Genomic DNA, 14050 nt, shown 5'->3' with positions numbered 1-14050 from the left:
AGTAAATATGACAAAGAAAATAAAGCAATACACCTCCTGGAAAAACACCTTTTGACTCACTGACTGCTTGTGAAGTGATTAATCTTTGATTAGTTTAGTGGGCTGAAGTTAGAAAACAATGGTGCTAGTATGTTTAGGGCTGAAAGAGAGCCAACATAAGACATTAGAGTTAAAAGAGAGAAATACTGTATTCATATGTGATGGAAGTGTGGAACATTTTCTGGTTCTAAAAGAAATTAGCAACAGAAACTATAATGTAAAATAACATAAAAGCCTATTCTCACCAAGCACAATATTTCCCCTAATTTTGGATGCTTGTGTAAAATGTTCAAAAATCAACACTAAAGGCCCTTTCACACCGGATGCGTAACGAAAAAGCGAATAGTTTGCGTGCGAATAGTTCGCGTCAAAACCATTCACATCAGCCGCAACGCGAATTTGCGATGTCTGTGACGTTCAGAGAGCTTCAACATTCCAAAACTTTCGCGCCGACAGTTGAGAAAATGGACACTTCAACATCATCATCCAGTGAAGACGAGCTTTTCATTTTCTTTAAAAGACAGAAAAGAAGGTTTTGGGTGCACCCAGTCCTAAAGAACAGAGAGTCTGAAGGGGAGTATGCCAATCTTGTACAGGAGCTAAAACTTTATCATGGCCGGTTCCGCACTTACTTTCGGATGTCTGTGGGACAATTCGAGGAGCTCCTTCAGATAGTGGCACCGCATCTGACGAGACAAACCACAAACTTCAGGGAACCAATTGATCCTGAGCAGCGTCTGGCAGTCTTTTTTGCTGTGACGTCACCTTTGTTTCCTTGTATGTGATTGGCTGAAGCCTTTTTGTCGCCTCAAAAGTAAAAAAAAAATCGACATCGAAGCGAAAAAAATAAAAGTCGTTTTTTCGCCTCAGCACATTCGCGTTAGGGGTGAAAGCACTCATTACACAAACAGCTGATCAAAAAATAAAACCATCGCGCGAATTATTCGCGTGTCAAAATCGCGTCCAGTGTGAAAGGACCTGAACTGCAAAAAAGAAAAACATTTTCCTTTTCATGTATGTATTCATATGAACTTTTGATCATTAAATGCCCACCCCCTGAATTTAGCAAAAAAATTAAATAAAGCATACTCCAAGTATGGGAAACCTAGAAAAAAGTCCATTATCAGGCAAGCAGTGTGATAAGAGGTGATATTTTCTTGGAGACTGCTGAAAATTCATGTTGTGAATAATTTTGTTTCACTTTTTGTGTACATTTTTTATCTGTAATTCCTGTTGCTCTCAGTGTGACAAACCTCTTAAAGGGCGATGGATGTGTCTGTGCTTACCCTGAGTGAGGGAGTGCAGGGGCAGAGTCTGGTTGGGCTGAATGGACAGCAGGCCTTGTCTCTGCAGGCTCAGGAGATGCTGCTGCTGGAGCTGCTGAACCTGGAGCAGCTGTTGCTGGAACGCCAACTGCTGTGCAGACACCTGCCGAGGGAGACGGAGAGAGGATGAGAGGTCTACATATCATCCTCACACTCACAAACAATTATGTCAACACATGCACAAACATACTTATTCACTCAGGGCTGCTAAGCGCGCACACATACACACACACACACACACATATATACAAAGAGGCATGGACAGGTACATTCCCACATTCGAGTCCCCTCTTAATTAACGAGGAGTCAGGGAGGCTCATGACAAATAATGAAATGTTGTTAATCATTCCTAATACAAGCCACATGATTTTAATTACCATTCATAACTCCGCAAACAACCTGTGTCTGAAAAGAGCTCTATAATATTCTTCAGCGTCTAAGTGCAGAGCCAGGTGAGCCAACCAATCATCTCCTTTGGATAAATCAGGACTGTGAAGTAACAGGTTAACCAGTTGAGCAATGTGTGTGCGTTAATATTATATATTGTATGATTCATTTTCTCATTACAGTATATTGCATAAAGTAATTTCTAAGACGGAGAAAATTACATTATTATATTTTTTCTATAATGTGAAGTGTGCCAGAAATTCAAGATCAAGATATTTATGCATAAAATAAACACGGTCAAATTTGATTGAATGTCTTGAAATGTTACAAGATTTACAATAAGGTTCAATGCATTGATATTTTAAATATAAATATTTATTTCATTTTCACAACATGTTTTTAATGCTTTTCATGTTAATGCCTTAAAAAGCATGTTAACCTGTTAGTCAGCACCCCCCATTATGGGACTCACAGCTAGGGTGACCACCTGCTAATAAGCCCAAGGGGGGACAAGGGGTACGTTTCTGAGGGACAATGTGGGACACCCCATGGGCAGACTCACTGATAGTGGTTTACCCATTTCTAGCACATACCACCTTACATGGTATATTAATAATGCCCTATTCCCCTAAACATGTGTAATTGCTGATGTATGCTCATGACAGAATTGACAGATGCACTTCCACTTATGATTTACTTTAGCTATTTTATTAAATTTTCATTACAATTTATTCACTTTAAATAAATTATAATATAAAATTATAGGATTAAAATGAATTGTAGTTGCTCAACACCACAGGAAAAGTAAAAAAAAAAAAGTCTGACATCACAACTCAAGGGAAGGGAATTCACTCATTCACTAATCCCTATATAGTTTATGGCAGTTGAGTTCACTATATCAGGAAGGAGTGAATAAATAAATAAGTGAACGGATTCGGACAGTGACGTATAACCTACACTGCGCGTGAGACTTGGAGCTGTTGCAAAAACATTGCCATGTGTACTTTTATATTACATCTACCTAATTTTAGAAAATAATACTAATAGCAATAATACTCAAAATTACTTTATATTGCAGTTATACATACCTCCCGCGTCAGCTTTGTGGTTTCATCGATAGTATATAGTAATAATAATAATAATAATAATAATATTATATATATATATATATATATATATATATATATATATATATATATATATATATATATATATATATATATATATATATATATATATATATATATTTTGTAATGCTTTTATGTTCATAATCATTAATTGCTATTAAAATAACGTACTGAGAACAAAAATAAACACACATAAACGTTCATAATTATGTATTTATTACTTTTAGTATCTTGACACTTGCTCAAGCAGCGTTTTGAGCTCAGATAAGATGGTTGTTGAGCGTCCACAGGCGACTGTTAATTTTACATCGGAATACACTACCTGTTATTAACGGAAAAATGTCAATTATCCACCAAATTATAATTTTTGTAAGTTAACAACGATGCCACCTCAGTAAATTAGTCAAATAGTAAACTGATTTATTGCCTACATAACATATTTTAATATAAATAATGTAGGAAAAAAGTTAAAACAGCAATAATAAAGATGTAAACTTCATCTCTCATTCAAACTCGCTCGCTCCCGCTCTCGCAGTAGCGTGCTGAACTGTCAAGTAATGTTCGTTTGGCTGCCTGGGGCTTGAGGATATAGAGCCATCAACTTTTTTTGAGCAAGCATTGATTTTGCGTGACACAGTCTCAATTTGCGGGACGCATGAATTGGGCTTCAAACGCTGTGCGCGCACGCGCTACGCGGGACGGGTGGTCACCTTACTCACAGCTGAAAGTGCTCTAACGAACTTATAATTGTAATAGTTTCCTACTTCAGTGTGTTACAAACATAATTGTGGTGTCTTTAGAAAGAAGACCCTTTGGGCTTCACTTTTTATCAACCAGATTTGATAATGCTCAAAAATATTAAAAGTTATAGACAATAAAAGTGCCTTGAATTTTTTTTACCACTCTTAAATATTTTTTTATTTGATATAAAAATACATGAAATAAGTCCTGGAGCAATCTAGAAAAGTAATGGGTTGAAAGCCACATGTCTCATGAGTTTCTATTTCAAATCTGAATAAAATATCATGAAAAATGAGACTCCTGCAAATATTTTTCTGAGACTATGTCTACACCCCCCCCCCCAAATATAAGAAAATATATTTCCCAATAGTATTGAAGGCTTCTACAAACTATTTAGTCAGTAAACATACCACTGCATAGTTTTTTTCAATTATAAAACACTAGACATAAACTTAGACATCATATAAATGATTTATTTGAGCAGTAGAAAAATACAATAAGAATAATTTGAGTAAGAAAAATAAGAATAATAAGAAAAATAAAAAAAGATTTAACATTGTTTGCCAATATAGAACATCCTGAGATTGCTAGAGATGCATATTTTACAATGAATTACGATGCAAATAAGTGCTGATGTGCTGATGGCCCCGTATACAGATGGTAATAACACAAATGTGCCGAAGTAAATAATCCACTCTCCCTATTCATATAGACGCGTTCACTTTGATAGCCGTGACCATTCAGTAATAGCGAGCTGATTTGGGCTGATTTGCACTCAAACAGATTGTAATCATGCACATACATTCACATTCAACATAAAACACACTCTCACATATATAAAAACTCTCTAAAATAAAAAGAAAGCCAGGAATTTGCGATCGCTGTAAGTTCCGCCTCCATCAGCTGACAGGTGCGTCAGAGCGCGTCACCAGCTCTGAGGAGAGAGCGCCAAATTCAAATAAACTATTTTCCGCCTATTTTTCATTCATTCTTTTTTCCGGTGGATCGCCTCATTCTGTTTGTGACACTGTACGCTGCAAACCGTGCCGTGTTTTTACTACCAAGACGCAGTTTTCGACCGTGAGTTATTCCATAACGGACGCAAACAATTCTCTCGCTGAAGAAATGAAATGTAAACAAAGGAATTATGATCTATATTACAACGTTAATGCTTCGTTGGACTAAACGTGCTTCATGAGATGTCGTTCAGTGGACCCTTACCTTTCTAACTAAACCGGGATTTACAGCTGTGGGTGTGTTTATGACTCGTTATTACGACGGATCTGGTATGTACAGCGTTTTCAATGTTTATTTTTTTATGTGAACTCCTTACACAAATGTAGCAAATACAGTCTTTATAAGCTTTCCATTGAAAAACAGCGATCTGTCGTCGATGCTTGAGGCTTAGATCTTTATAATGATACATAGTTTGTCAAGATTAAATGTGTCCTGTTTCATTTAATCTATTCATAATCACTTGCATGTGCGTGTGGGAGAGGCTTTGAGGACGAGGGCGTCGGGGTGCAGGTTAACAGGTTAAAGGAATCTTAACGTGTTAACACATTTATTGAATATTCAAAGATGGTAATATATCATTTACATCTGGACAGATGGAATGGAGTTTCAAGAAAAAGGAAAGTAAAATAGGACTGGGGAAATTTGAGAGGAAGAGGGGGGAGAGTTAGAAAAAGTGGAAGGGAAATAGGGAGAAGAGGTTGTTGAAAGACTGAAGAAGAGGGAGTAATGGGCGAACGAACTGTTGCGTTGTCAGAACGATAAATTGCAGGAAATTATCTAACATGCCCAGTCACCTCTCAGTCAAAATAAATGGAAGATGTGTTGGAGATACAGGGCTATTGAACCCTTCCGTTGACCCCTTTCAATGTTAACACTGTTGTTTATGACCTCCTCGTTGCATTATAACAATGGCTAAACATCAGCCATAATCACAGGACGGTTCCTTTGAAGGTTTCTGAGGGACAGAGTAAAAATATATGGACCCCAACGGTCACGTGTTTGTGTGTGTGCATGTTTGTTGGTACATTTGTTGGCTATGTGCCGCACCCTCTTCCCAAACACAGGTTCACTTCACTTTGTGTTTATTTCTCCAAACAGAAGGCACACAAAAAAGGTCCCGAAGCACAGCCGTGAACAGGTCAACCTTCAGACCCAGAACAGATCTAAAACAGCCCGATAAAGTGCTCGCTCTCTTTTTTTTCCTCTCTCATTTATGGTCCACCCATCTGCCTGTCAAAGGTCTGTTTCTTTTTCTCTCTCTTTCTCCCTGCTCTAACTCTAATCATGAGGCTTTGGACATACAAATGTTTTAATGTCAATGGTTAGCGCAATGGTAGTGCAACATATGCATGCTGTGGTGCTCCTACAGAGAAGCAGGTTCAGTTCCAGGTCATGTCCTGATCACATTACCCTAATCTTATTTTTCATTATCAGGACAATTAAAAGAAAAAAGTCCATGGAAATTGACAGAAAACACCATGCTCTTTACAAATAAAATTATGTAAGAGATCTACTTTTAACTTTAAAAGGCTCAAAATTACATTAAATTTTGACACAAAATTAAAAATAAAACAATTTCAATTGATTCCATTTGGATTTGATTGGACTGTATTAGAGTATCAGTTTGTGATAAAAGTTGCACCACATAATAAAGTGTGTTTATTTTCATATGTATGTCAGCATGAACCACTCGAGATCTTTCTTGGCACACAAGTGTTAACTGAAGTGTTAACGCCGGCCCAGCTTGCAAACGGGAGGTTAACTCGGAGTGGCACGCGAGAAAGGCAAGAACAGAGAGGATGACAACATGATCTAGACTGACGCTGGCAGGCCCTTTTATTGCATCTTCTCTAATCCAAAGTTAAAAATCTTTGAAAACCTAAGAAATTTTGTTGTCTTTTAAATAAAAGAGGCACAAAGCAGCAGCGGGGGGTTATTGTCTGACCCCCGTGGGGGGAGTCGCTGCAACAATTCGTATTCCATCTTTTGATGACTGCACGAGAGAAAGCCAAAGGAGGGGGAGAAAGGGAGCGGGCGCAAGAGAGAGAGATAGAGAAAAACACGCGCAGACGGAGGAGAGCCTCTTGAGGGCTGCATCAAATTCCTGTGATCATACATAATACTCTTTAAAATGGTGTTTTTCTTCCTGTTCGTCACGTTCCATTCAGCTGATCAATTGTTTCTTCTTTTGACGGTGCCACCTTCTCTCTTTCAACCCCCCTCCTATTTTAGACCCCCTTCCCCTCGTGTCCTTCTGACACCAGAGAGAGAGAAAGAGAGTAAGAGTGACAGCTTCTGTCAGAGGCAAGAGAAACAGTCCTGTTGCATTGATTTATGGAGGCAACGCACCACAACTTGTCCAAACTGAAGCCCCCAGTACATTAATTAGCAAGTTGGGGGACTTTGAAGTGTGTGTGTTTTATAACGTTCGCCTTAATTTATACACTCGCTCTCCTGTTACAGTTTAAGCTCTAAGCTTTCGGTGGGGAAGTTAAAGAGTGAAACTCTTATTGTCTTTGAACTGCTTTTGACCGTGCGATAATCGCTTCTTTTGTCCAGAGCATTGCCTTATCCTGCTGTCATTAGAGCAGCCAGAAACAAAGCTGGTGATACAGCCTTAAAATGAAAGAAGACAGAGAAAGACAAAGAGGTAGAAGACTTCAGATATACTACAACTGTGCTGTATTTCTGTCAATGGGGAAGCCTCATGTACCATTCAATCTGGTCATATTGTACACAGAGCACTCATAAAATAATCTATTCGGATTCTGCACACCAATTTCTTGTTCAATCACAAGTGTTTGTTTATTAAATATTTTGGCAAATAAAACTGTACTTTTAGATTGATTTAATACATTTTACTGTGACAAAACTACACAGATTTTTCCACCAAATATATACTCCGCTCAAAAAAATCTGTTCTTTTGAACTTCAATTTTTTTTTTTTTTTTTTTTGAAGGATTTCTGAAGGATTATGTGACACTTAAGACTGGAATAATGACTGCTGAAACTTCAGCTTTGCCATCACAGGAATAAATTACATTTTAAAATTGCAATAATATTTTATAATATCACTGCTTTTACTGTTTTTTTGATCAAATAAATGCTGCATTGGCGACTGTAAGTACGGAAGAGGATTAGGGACAAGCAATAATAAAAAAAATAAAACCATATTGAGATTAAAGTTATTCTAATGTGAAATTGAACTCGTTACATTTTGAGAAAAATTTTGAAATAAAATGTTGCGAATAAGCTCATTAAATTTCAAGAAAAAAAGTTGTGTTTCAAGAAAAAACTTGTTAAATTTCAAGAAAAAAATTTCTCAATTAAAAGTTAAAAATAAACTCATTAAATTACGAGAAAAAAAGTTAAAAAATTAAATGTTGAGTACAAACACATTCATGTCATGTTCAATTTATCTCATGGACAGTGTTGATCAGCGTTTGCAGTGGTACAGGTTGTAGAGACCAATGCTCGTGAATGAAGCCTAGGCTGTCAACCAAATTTCAAATCCGCCTTTTGCAAAACTCGCGCTTCTTCCTTTTTTCATCACATATCACATCGGAAAAGTAGAAATCATTTGCCAATGACCGTTTAATAATGTTGTATTAATTGGGTAGGTTTAGGGGTTAGTAGGCTATAGGGAAGACTTTTTAACAGTAAGGCAGCTTCTATTGAATAATTTTAATAAATAAAATAATTTGCACTATGTTATTATTGTGTCCTGTTAATGTACAACAATACTGAGGTGGAAATAGTATCTGTCACTATTTATAAGTATAAATTAGGGATGGGCGTTTTCTGCAAATATCAAATTCGAATATTTGAGCTCACAAAAAAACGAATATTCGTTTATTTAAATTAAGTTTAATGAGAAAGACGTTATTTTTCAGCAACATTTATTGTTTCCGTCATTTTGAACAAGCGTACACACAATAAGCTTGAACATTACACATCGTGTTTTGTAGCTGAAAACCTTTAACAATGCGTGCAAACAAACAAAAGTAGGGCCTACAGATTAAAAGCAAAAAAAAAAAGTGAAGAAAGAAAAAACTTACAGCAGCCTGCAGCAATTAGGCTATTGTAGAACGTAGCCTAAACTTAACTTTTAAACTTTTAAACTGTCAGCAAGTCTTTTTTTCTTTTTTTCTATTGTTTTACATGTTCTTGTTAAGAAATACGGGCATGTAAACATGATCGGGGGAAAGTCGGCTCCTTAGTCTGATAACAATAAGGCCGGCCGACTACGTTTTGTGAAGCGCTTCGTGTTTTCGTTTCAACACTGAATGGGATCCTCATCTGGTGGAATACATGGCTCCAGCAAGAACTGTTCCCACTCGTCTGGGCTGGACTCTCTGTAATCATCGCTGAAAAACTGGCTCAGCCTTTTCCAATGAGTGAGCATAGCATCATCTTCATCGTTGGTGAGTGACGCACCACTCGCATCAAGGAAAATGTTCTGATAATGTTCAAAAATGTTTTTTTTTCTTTCTTCTCTCATGTTTTCATCGAGAAACCTGAGATGTTTGTGCCGAGGGTCTAGGGCAGACGTGAAGATGAGTTTTCACTGCATTCTCCAAGTTAGCGGTGTTTATTCGTTGCTTGAGAGATTCTGCAACAGTGTTCTTGAATTGGGTCACTTTCTGTGATTCTCCACGGCATATTTGAAGTACTGTAGAAGACCGCAGTTCTTAGGGGCCTGTCGCATGTTTACGCGCTCAAGTTCGTTATTTCCAATGTAGGCGCGCGGTATGCGCGCTCATAATGGAAGCGATGCGGTCGCGATGCGCACGAGGTGTGACGCGCCCGTTTTTTCCAGGCGCGTCCGCTCCGCATCGAGATAAAAACATCTCAACTTTTCAGAATGCCGCGAGCGCACCGCGGGTCATGAGACAAGAACTAAACATTCAGCTTCATCCTTACCCGTAACGTTGAAAGCTCAGCCAAGATGAAGGAACAGCTGATCATAGCTGTATATGGATTGCCATTTATAATAAGTAAATAAATTTAGTAGCAGAGCTACTGAAAGCGATTTTTTGTGCTCCAAATCCATTTATCCTTTGCTGAAATTTCTGCTGTTTCATGGAGAGAGCGCGTCATTGTTGCTTAGCAACGGCAGACGCCTCAGGAGCGCTTCTGCCCGAGCGCTTTGGAAAGGAGGAGAAAGCCGCGCGTCCAGCGTTTTCCACGCGTTTTTAGGCGCGATATGTGAACGGCCCCTTATTCATTCATTAATTATTTTTTGCTTGCATACATCTTCAAATAATATGCCATGGAGAATCACAGAAAGTGACCAAATTAGCCTTAATTGTAATTTTTTTTTTTTTGCGAAATTCGAATATCATTTTTTTTTTATCGAATAATTAGAGCAGAACGAATATTCGAATGTTCGACTATCCGTGCCCACCCCTAGTATAAATAGCATCTAATTACTATTTACACTTATTGCAAAGATCTGTTAGTTTTACATAGCGTAAATAAATTCACTATTTTCACGTAGTCTAAATGGCACATCATTAAAAATGCTGCTGTTGTCACTTAGAGTAAATAAAATATATCACTATTTTCACTCAGTGTTAAAAGCATCCGATGTGATATGTGATGAAAAAAGGAAGATGCGCAAGCTTGGCAAAAGGCAGATTCGAACTCTGGTCGACAGCATATGCTATTATCTACAAGCATTGCTCTCTATGACCTGCGCCACTGCAAAGCAGTCCAACGAGATGAAATGAACATGACACAAGTGTGTTTATTCTCAGAATGTTATTTCGACTTTATTCTAGTAATTTAATGAGTTTCTTCTCAACATTTAATTTATTTTTTCTCGAAACACCAAAACTTTTTTCTCACAATTTCATTTAGACATTTTATGATTTATGATTTAGACAACACATGAGTTTAATCTCGCATTATAATGACTTTAATATCTAAATGTTTTTTTTATTATTATTATTATTATTGCTTGGCCCTAATCCTCTTCAGTATGTAAGTGACTACCTTCCAAAAGAAGGGGGAAAAAAAATCTAAATTCTAATTATTCTGGAAAAAATAGATTATATTGGAGGGGCAACATCAAATAAATAAATTTTATATCACAACTGTTTAAAACAGAATATGAAAATAAACAGAAAAAGATGTTAGCGCTTATTGCTGGTGTAGAAATAGAAGAGCGGGAAAGGGTTCTTCCCATTGGCAAAACTCAAAATAAAAACAGTGGTGCTGGAATAGTTTTGCTTTTGCACTTCTGCTGGTGGGAAACAGCTGCTGGATGCACTGGGGGCAGGTAATGAACACCAGGGCTGAGTGTACACATTGTGTAAAGTAATACAGCCAGCATACCTCTTTAGTCTGCTGTTTGCTGCCATGCTGCTGCTGGATGAACTGAAGGTGGAGTTGTTCTTGCTGTTTCTTGTAGAACTCCTGGAGTTGCTGCTGCAAAGTAACACAGTCATAAACTAAAAACACCTCTTCAGTACTTCTGTTATGTTTTTTTTATTTCCCCCCACTCTGATCCTTAGAATTAAGACATTTTGTTACAGTACATTACCTAAATTATTCTATATTAAATATTTGTGGCATAATAATACTTAATACGCTTTGAATAAGAACAGAAGTTGAACATCAAATTGTGAACATCTGTGAGTTTGTTTACAGATCCCTCACTCATTTCAAAACCCAAAATTTCCTGATAATCAGGAACAGCCTACAGTCAAGAGTTCATATTCAGAATGAAGGGAATTCTTTGAGTCATCTGTCACAGATTTACCATAGACCTGTACAAGTTGTTTCATTAGAATATTTCAAATTCTTGTAAAACAATATTTTTTTTTTGCCCATTTGTTGGTCATGTAGACAACAGTTAAAGCAGATTAAAGAGAGGGATGTACTGTATGCTCAATGCAATGTAAAAGAAATTAACTGTTTGTAGGGCATTCTTTTGCCAATTAATTAAATAATAAATAATAGTTCTAGCTCTAAAATCTGATTTGTTGAAACCATTGTAAAATGGTTGAAATATGCACATCATATTAAAACGAACTAGACAAGATGAACAGACTATATTTACCTGTTGTATTATTTTATTATTGTTATAATAATAATAATAATAATTATAATATTTACAGTACAAAACTCTGTTTGAAATATGCCCAATATGTTTCTACAAGACTAACAGACTATAATACCTGCTGTATTCATTTTTATTGTATTATTATGATGATGATATTAATAATAATAATAATATCAATAATTATACAAATCACACTCGAACAGAAGAAAAGAGATTTAAACAGGAGAAATGTCCATGCTCTGAAACAGAACGACAGTGCGCACCTGCTGTAACATCAGTGCTTGTTGCTGCTGCAGTAACAGCTGGAGCTGCTGTGGGCTCAGAACTTGGTGTTGGAGGATCTGCTGCATCTGCTGAGGAGTTATGACCTGTGGTGTCATCATAGCAACAGAAACTGGGACCTACACAAACACAGGAAGAGGACAGTCATATGAATACAATGGCAATTGGATAATCACAAAATACATATACTACAACACATACACTAAAGATAACGTATCCTGTCAGTAACCTGTCACCAGATGAAGATCAAGATTTGTTTCTCTAAAACCACCTGAGGAACTTTCAGAAGCATTGATACGAGAAGCCAAAGCTGCATTGACTGATAGAGGAGACTGAAAGATACAAAACACACACACAAACACAGTAGAACAACCACAGAACGTCCCCATCATCAAACGTCCCACTCCACTGACAAGGCCACAGGCCATTATTCTGGAGTGCTGTCCATGTTTTGCTTGTGACTGTGTGAATACATTTTGTATTTTCAATTTTTTTTCATGATTGCCCCCCACGTCTTGTCCCTGTGATACTTCACTAAAATTGGTCACACCTCTCTGTGTACCATATCGTTGTGTACATAATCTTAAAATCACTGAATATCAATTAACACGAATAAATGCAGGATGTGCTGTCGACTGTGTGCTTTGTTAGTTCATCAAAAACAATTCATGAGTATGGAGGGAAAAACAATCCCCCCTCTCTAAAAAAAAATATATCAAAACACACATTAAAGGGCATTCAAACAAGCTCAAGCTGAATAAAAAGGATGAACATATTATGGCTGGAAAGGAAAATGACGTGTGCTGGCATTGAGAGGGTCCTCGTGCTGTTGACAGGGGTCTTTAATTAGAGGAGAGGCTGCATGAATACAGTATACGTGTGTGTCTCAGTGTCAGCTTTTCTCTGATACTCCACGCCATTAAAATCTCCTTTGTGACATTGGGTGACAAACCACGTCTGTGCTGAACTTGATAGCGGCGGGCATTTGCAACTGTTAACATATCCCCAGCGTGTTTTAGCGAGCGTGTGCGAGATCGCAGATGTATGTCTCACATCTGCTCCTGATTGGCCAGACATTAGGGCGACAGTCTCCCTTCACCAAGGTTACCCCAATTGCATCTGATTCAGAACCGCTGACACGCGTTTAAATTTCTCCTGTCTTGATGAATGTAATTGAGTCTGTTCCCTCTGTGAGGACCGGGGTTAACCTCCACATTGTCTCCGCCTATTACAGTCCACACTGAATATAACAATAAAAAACAGAAAACCTTTAAAGAACTTCCTAAATAAACACAGTGTTACAAAGAAAGACTTGAATGTTTTATAAACTCATCAACAAACTGGATGTGGTGCTCTGATCAAAGTAAAACACATGCATACACCCCAATACACGGGCGTTACATCTTAATATGCGACCCATTTTTCACATGACTTAGCGCACCATTTGCATAGGCTGCACCCCTTGATTTCTTCATTTCACAGTCATTATGCACTCATGTCCTTGTTTCTCAGCGCCACTAATTTTGATGAACTATTCTGAAGGTCAAAGAGGCAGACGGGTGGGTGGTGAGACAATACAAGCTAAAACACACGGACACCAGGCACGGGTACATTTATACTTAGCAAAGAAATTCTTGCTAATTTGATCAATTTATACTTTGAAGTGTTACTTTATCATAGAGATACTATTATAGTTTTATGAATATTATAAAATATGTTTTTTTTCGGTTTTAATTTAAATTTTAGTGCTGTTGTTATTATTATCATTTAATATGTCTACATGGTTTTTGAAATGTAATGTTTATAAAAGTAACTGATATTTTTACTAAAGTTAATTTAAATGAATTGATTAGATTTAAATTTACAACGTAACATTTAAACACAAACGATGTGTTTTTGTAAAATTTTCAGAAATGTTTGATAGATCTTCGGTTTTGAGTAAACTACTTTTGAATTTGGTTTTGAACTTTTTTCTTAATTATAATGTATAAATAAAGACAAATTGCATTAAACTTTGTATTTATGAGTTAATTTTTGTTGGTCAAATTCAGAAACTAACTTTA

At 37.0% G+C, this 14050-nt stretch overlaps 1 protein-coding gene across 10 annotated transcripts in view; it reads right to left on the bottom strand.

The window, feature by feature from the left end:
• Nucleotides 1-14050, bottom strand: part of LOC132151655 (forkhead box protein P1-B-like) — a 158910-nt gene that overhangs the window by 30283 nt on the left and 114577 nt on the right. For 9 of the 10 annotated variants that reach the window (XM_059559927.1, XM_059559930.1, XM_059559928.1 and 6 more), the window contains 3 exons: nt 11969-12106; nt 10976-11068; nt 1326-1467 (listed from right to left, as the gene is read on the bottom strand). In XM_059559927.1, the coding sequence (XP_059415910.1) occupies nt 1326-1467; nt 10976-11068; nt 11969-12106 (373 nt within the window). The remainder of the gene's footprint in view (nt 1-1325; nt 1468-10975; nt 11069-11968; nt 12107-14050) is intronic. The other variant, XM_059559934.1, reaches the window with a different exon arrangement.

This window comes from Carassius carassius, chromosome 10, assembly GCF_963082965.1.
Source record: "Carassius carassius chromosome 10, fCarCar2.1, whole genome shotgun sequence".
NCBI lineage: Eukaryota > Metazoa > Chordata > Actinopteri > Cypriniformes > Cyprinidae > Carassius > Carassius carassius.
Note: the sequence above shows the minus strand (reverse complement) of the source record. Positions and strands in the feature narration are given on the sequence as shown.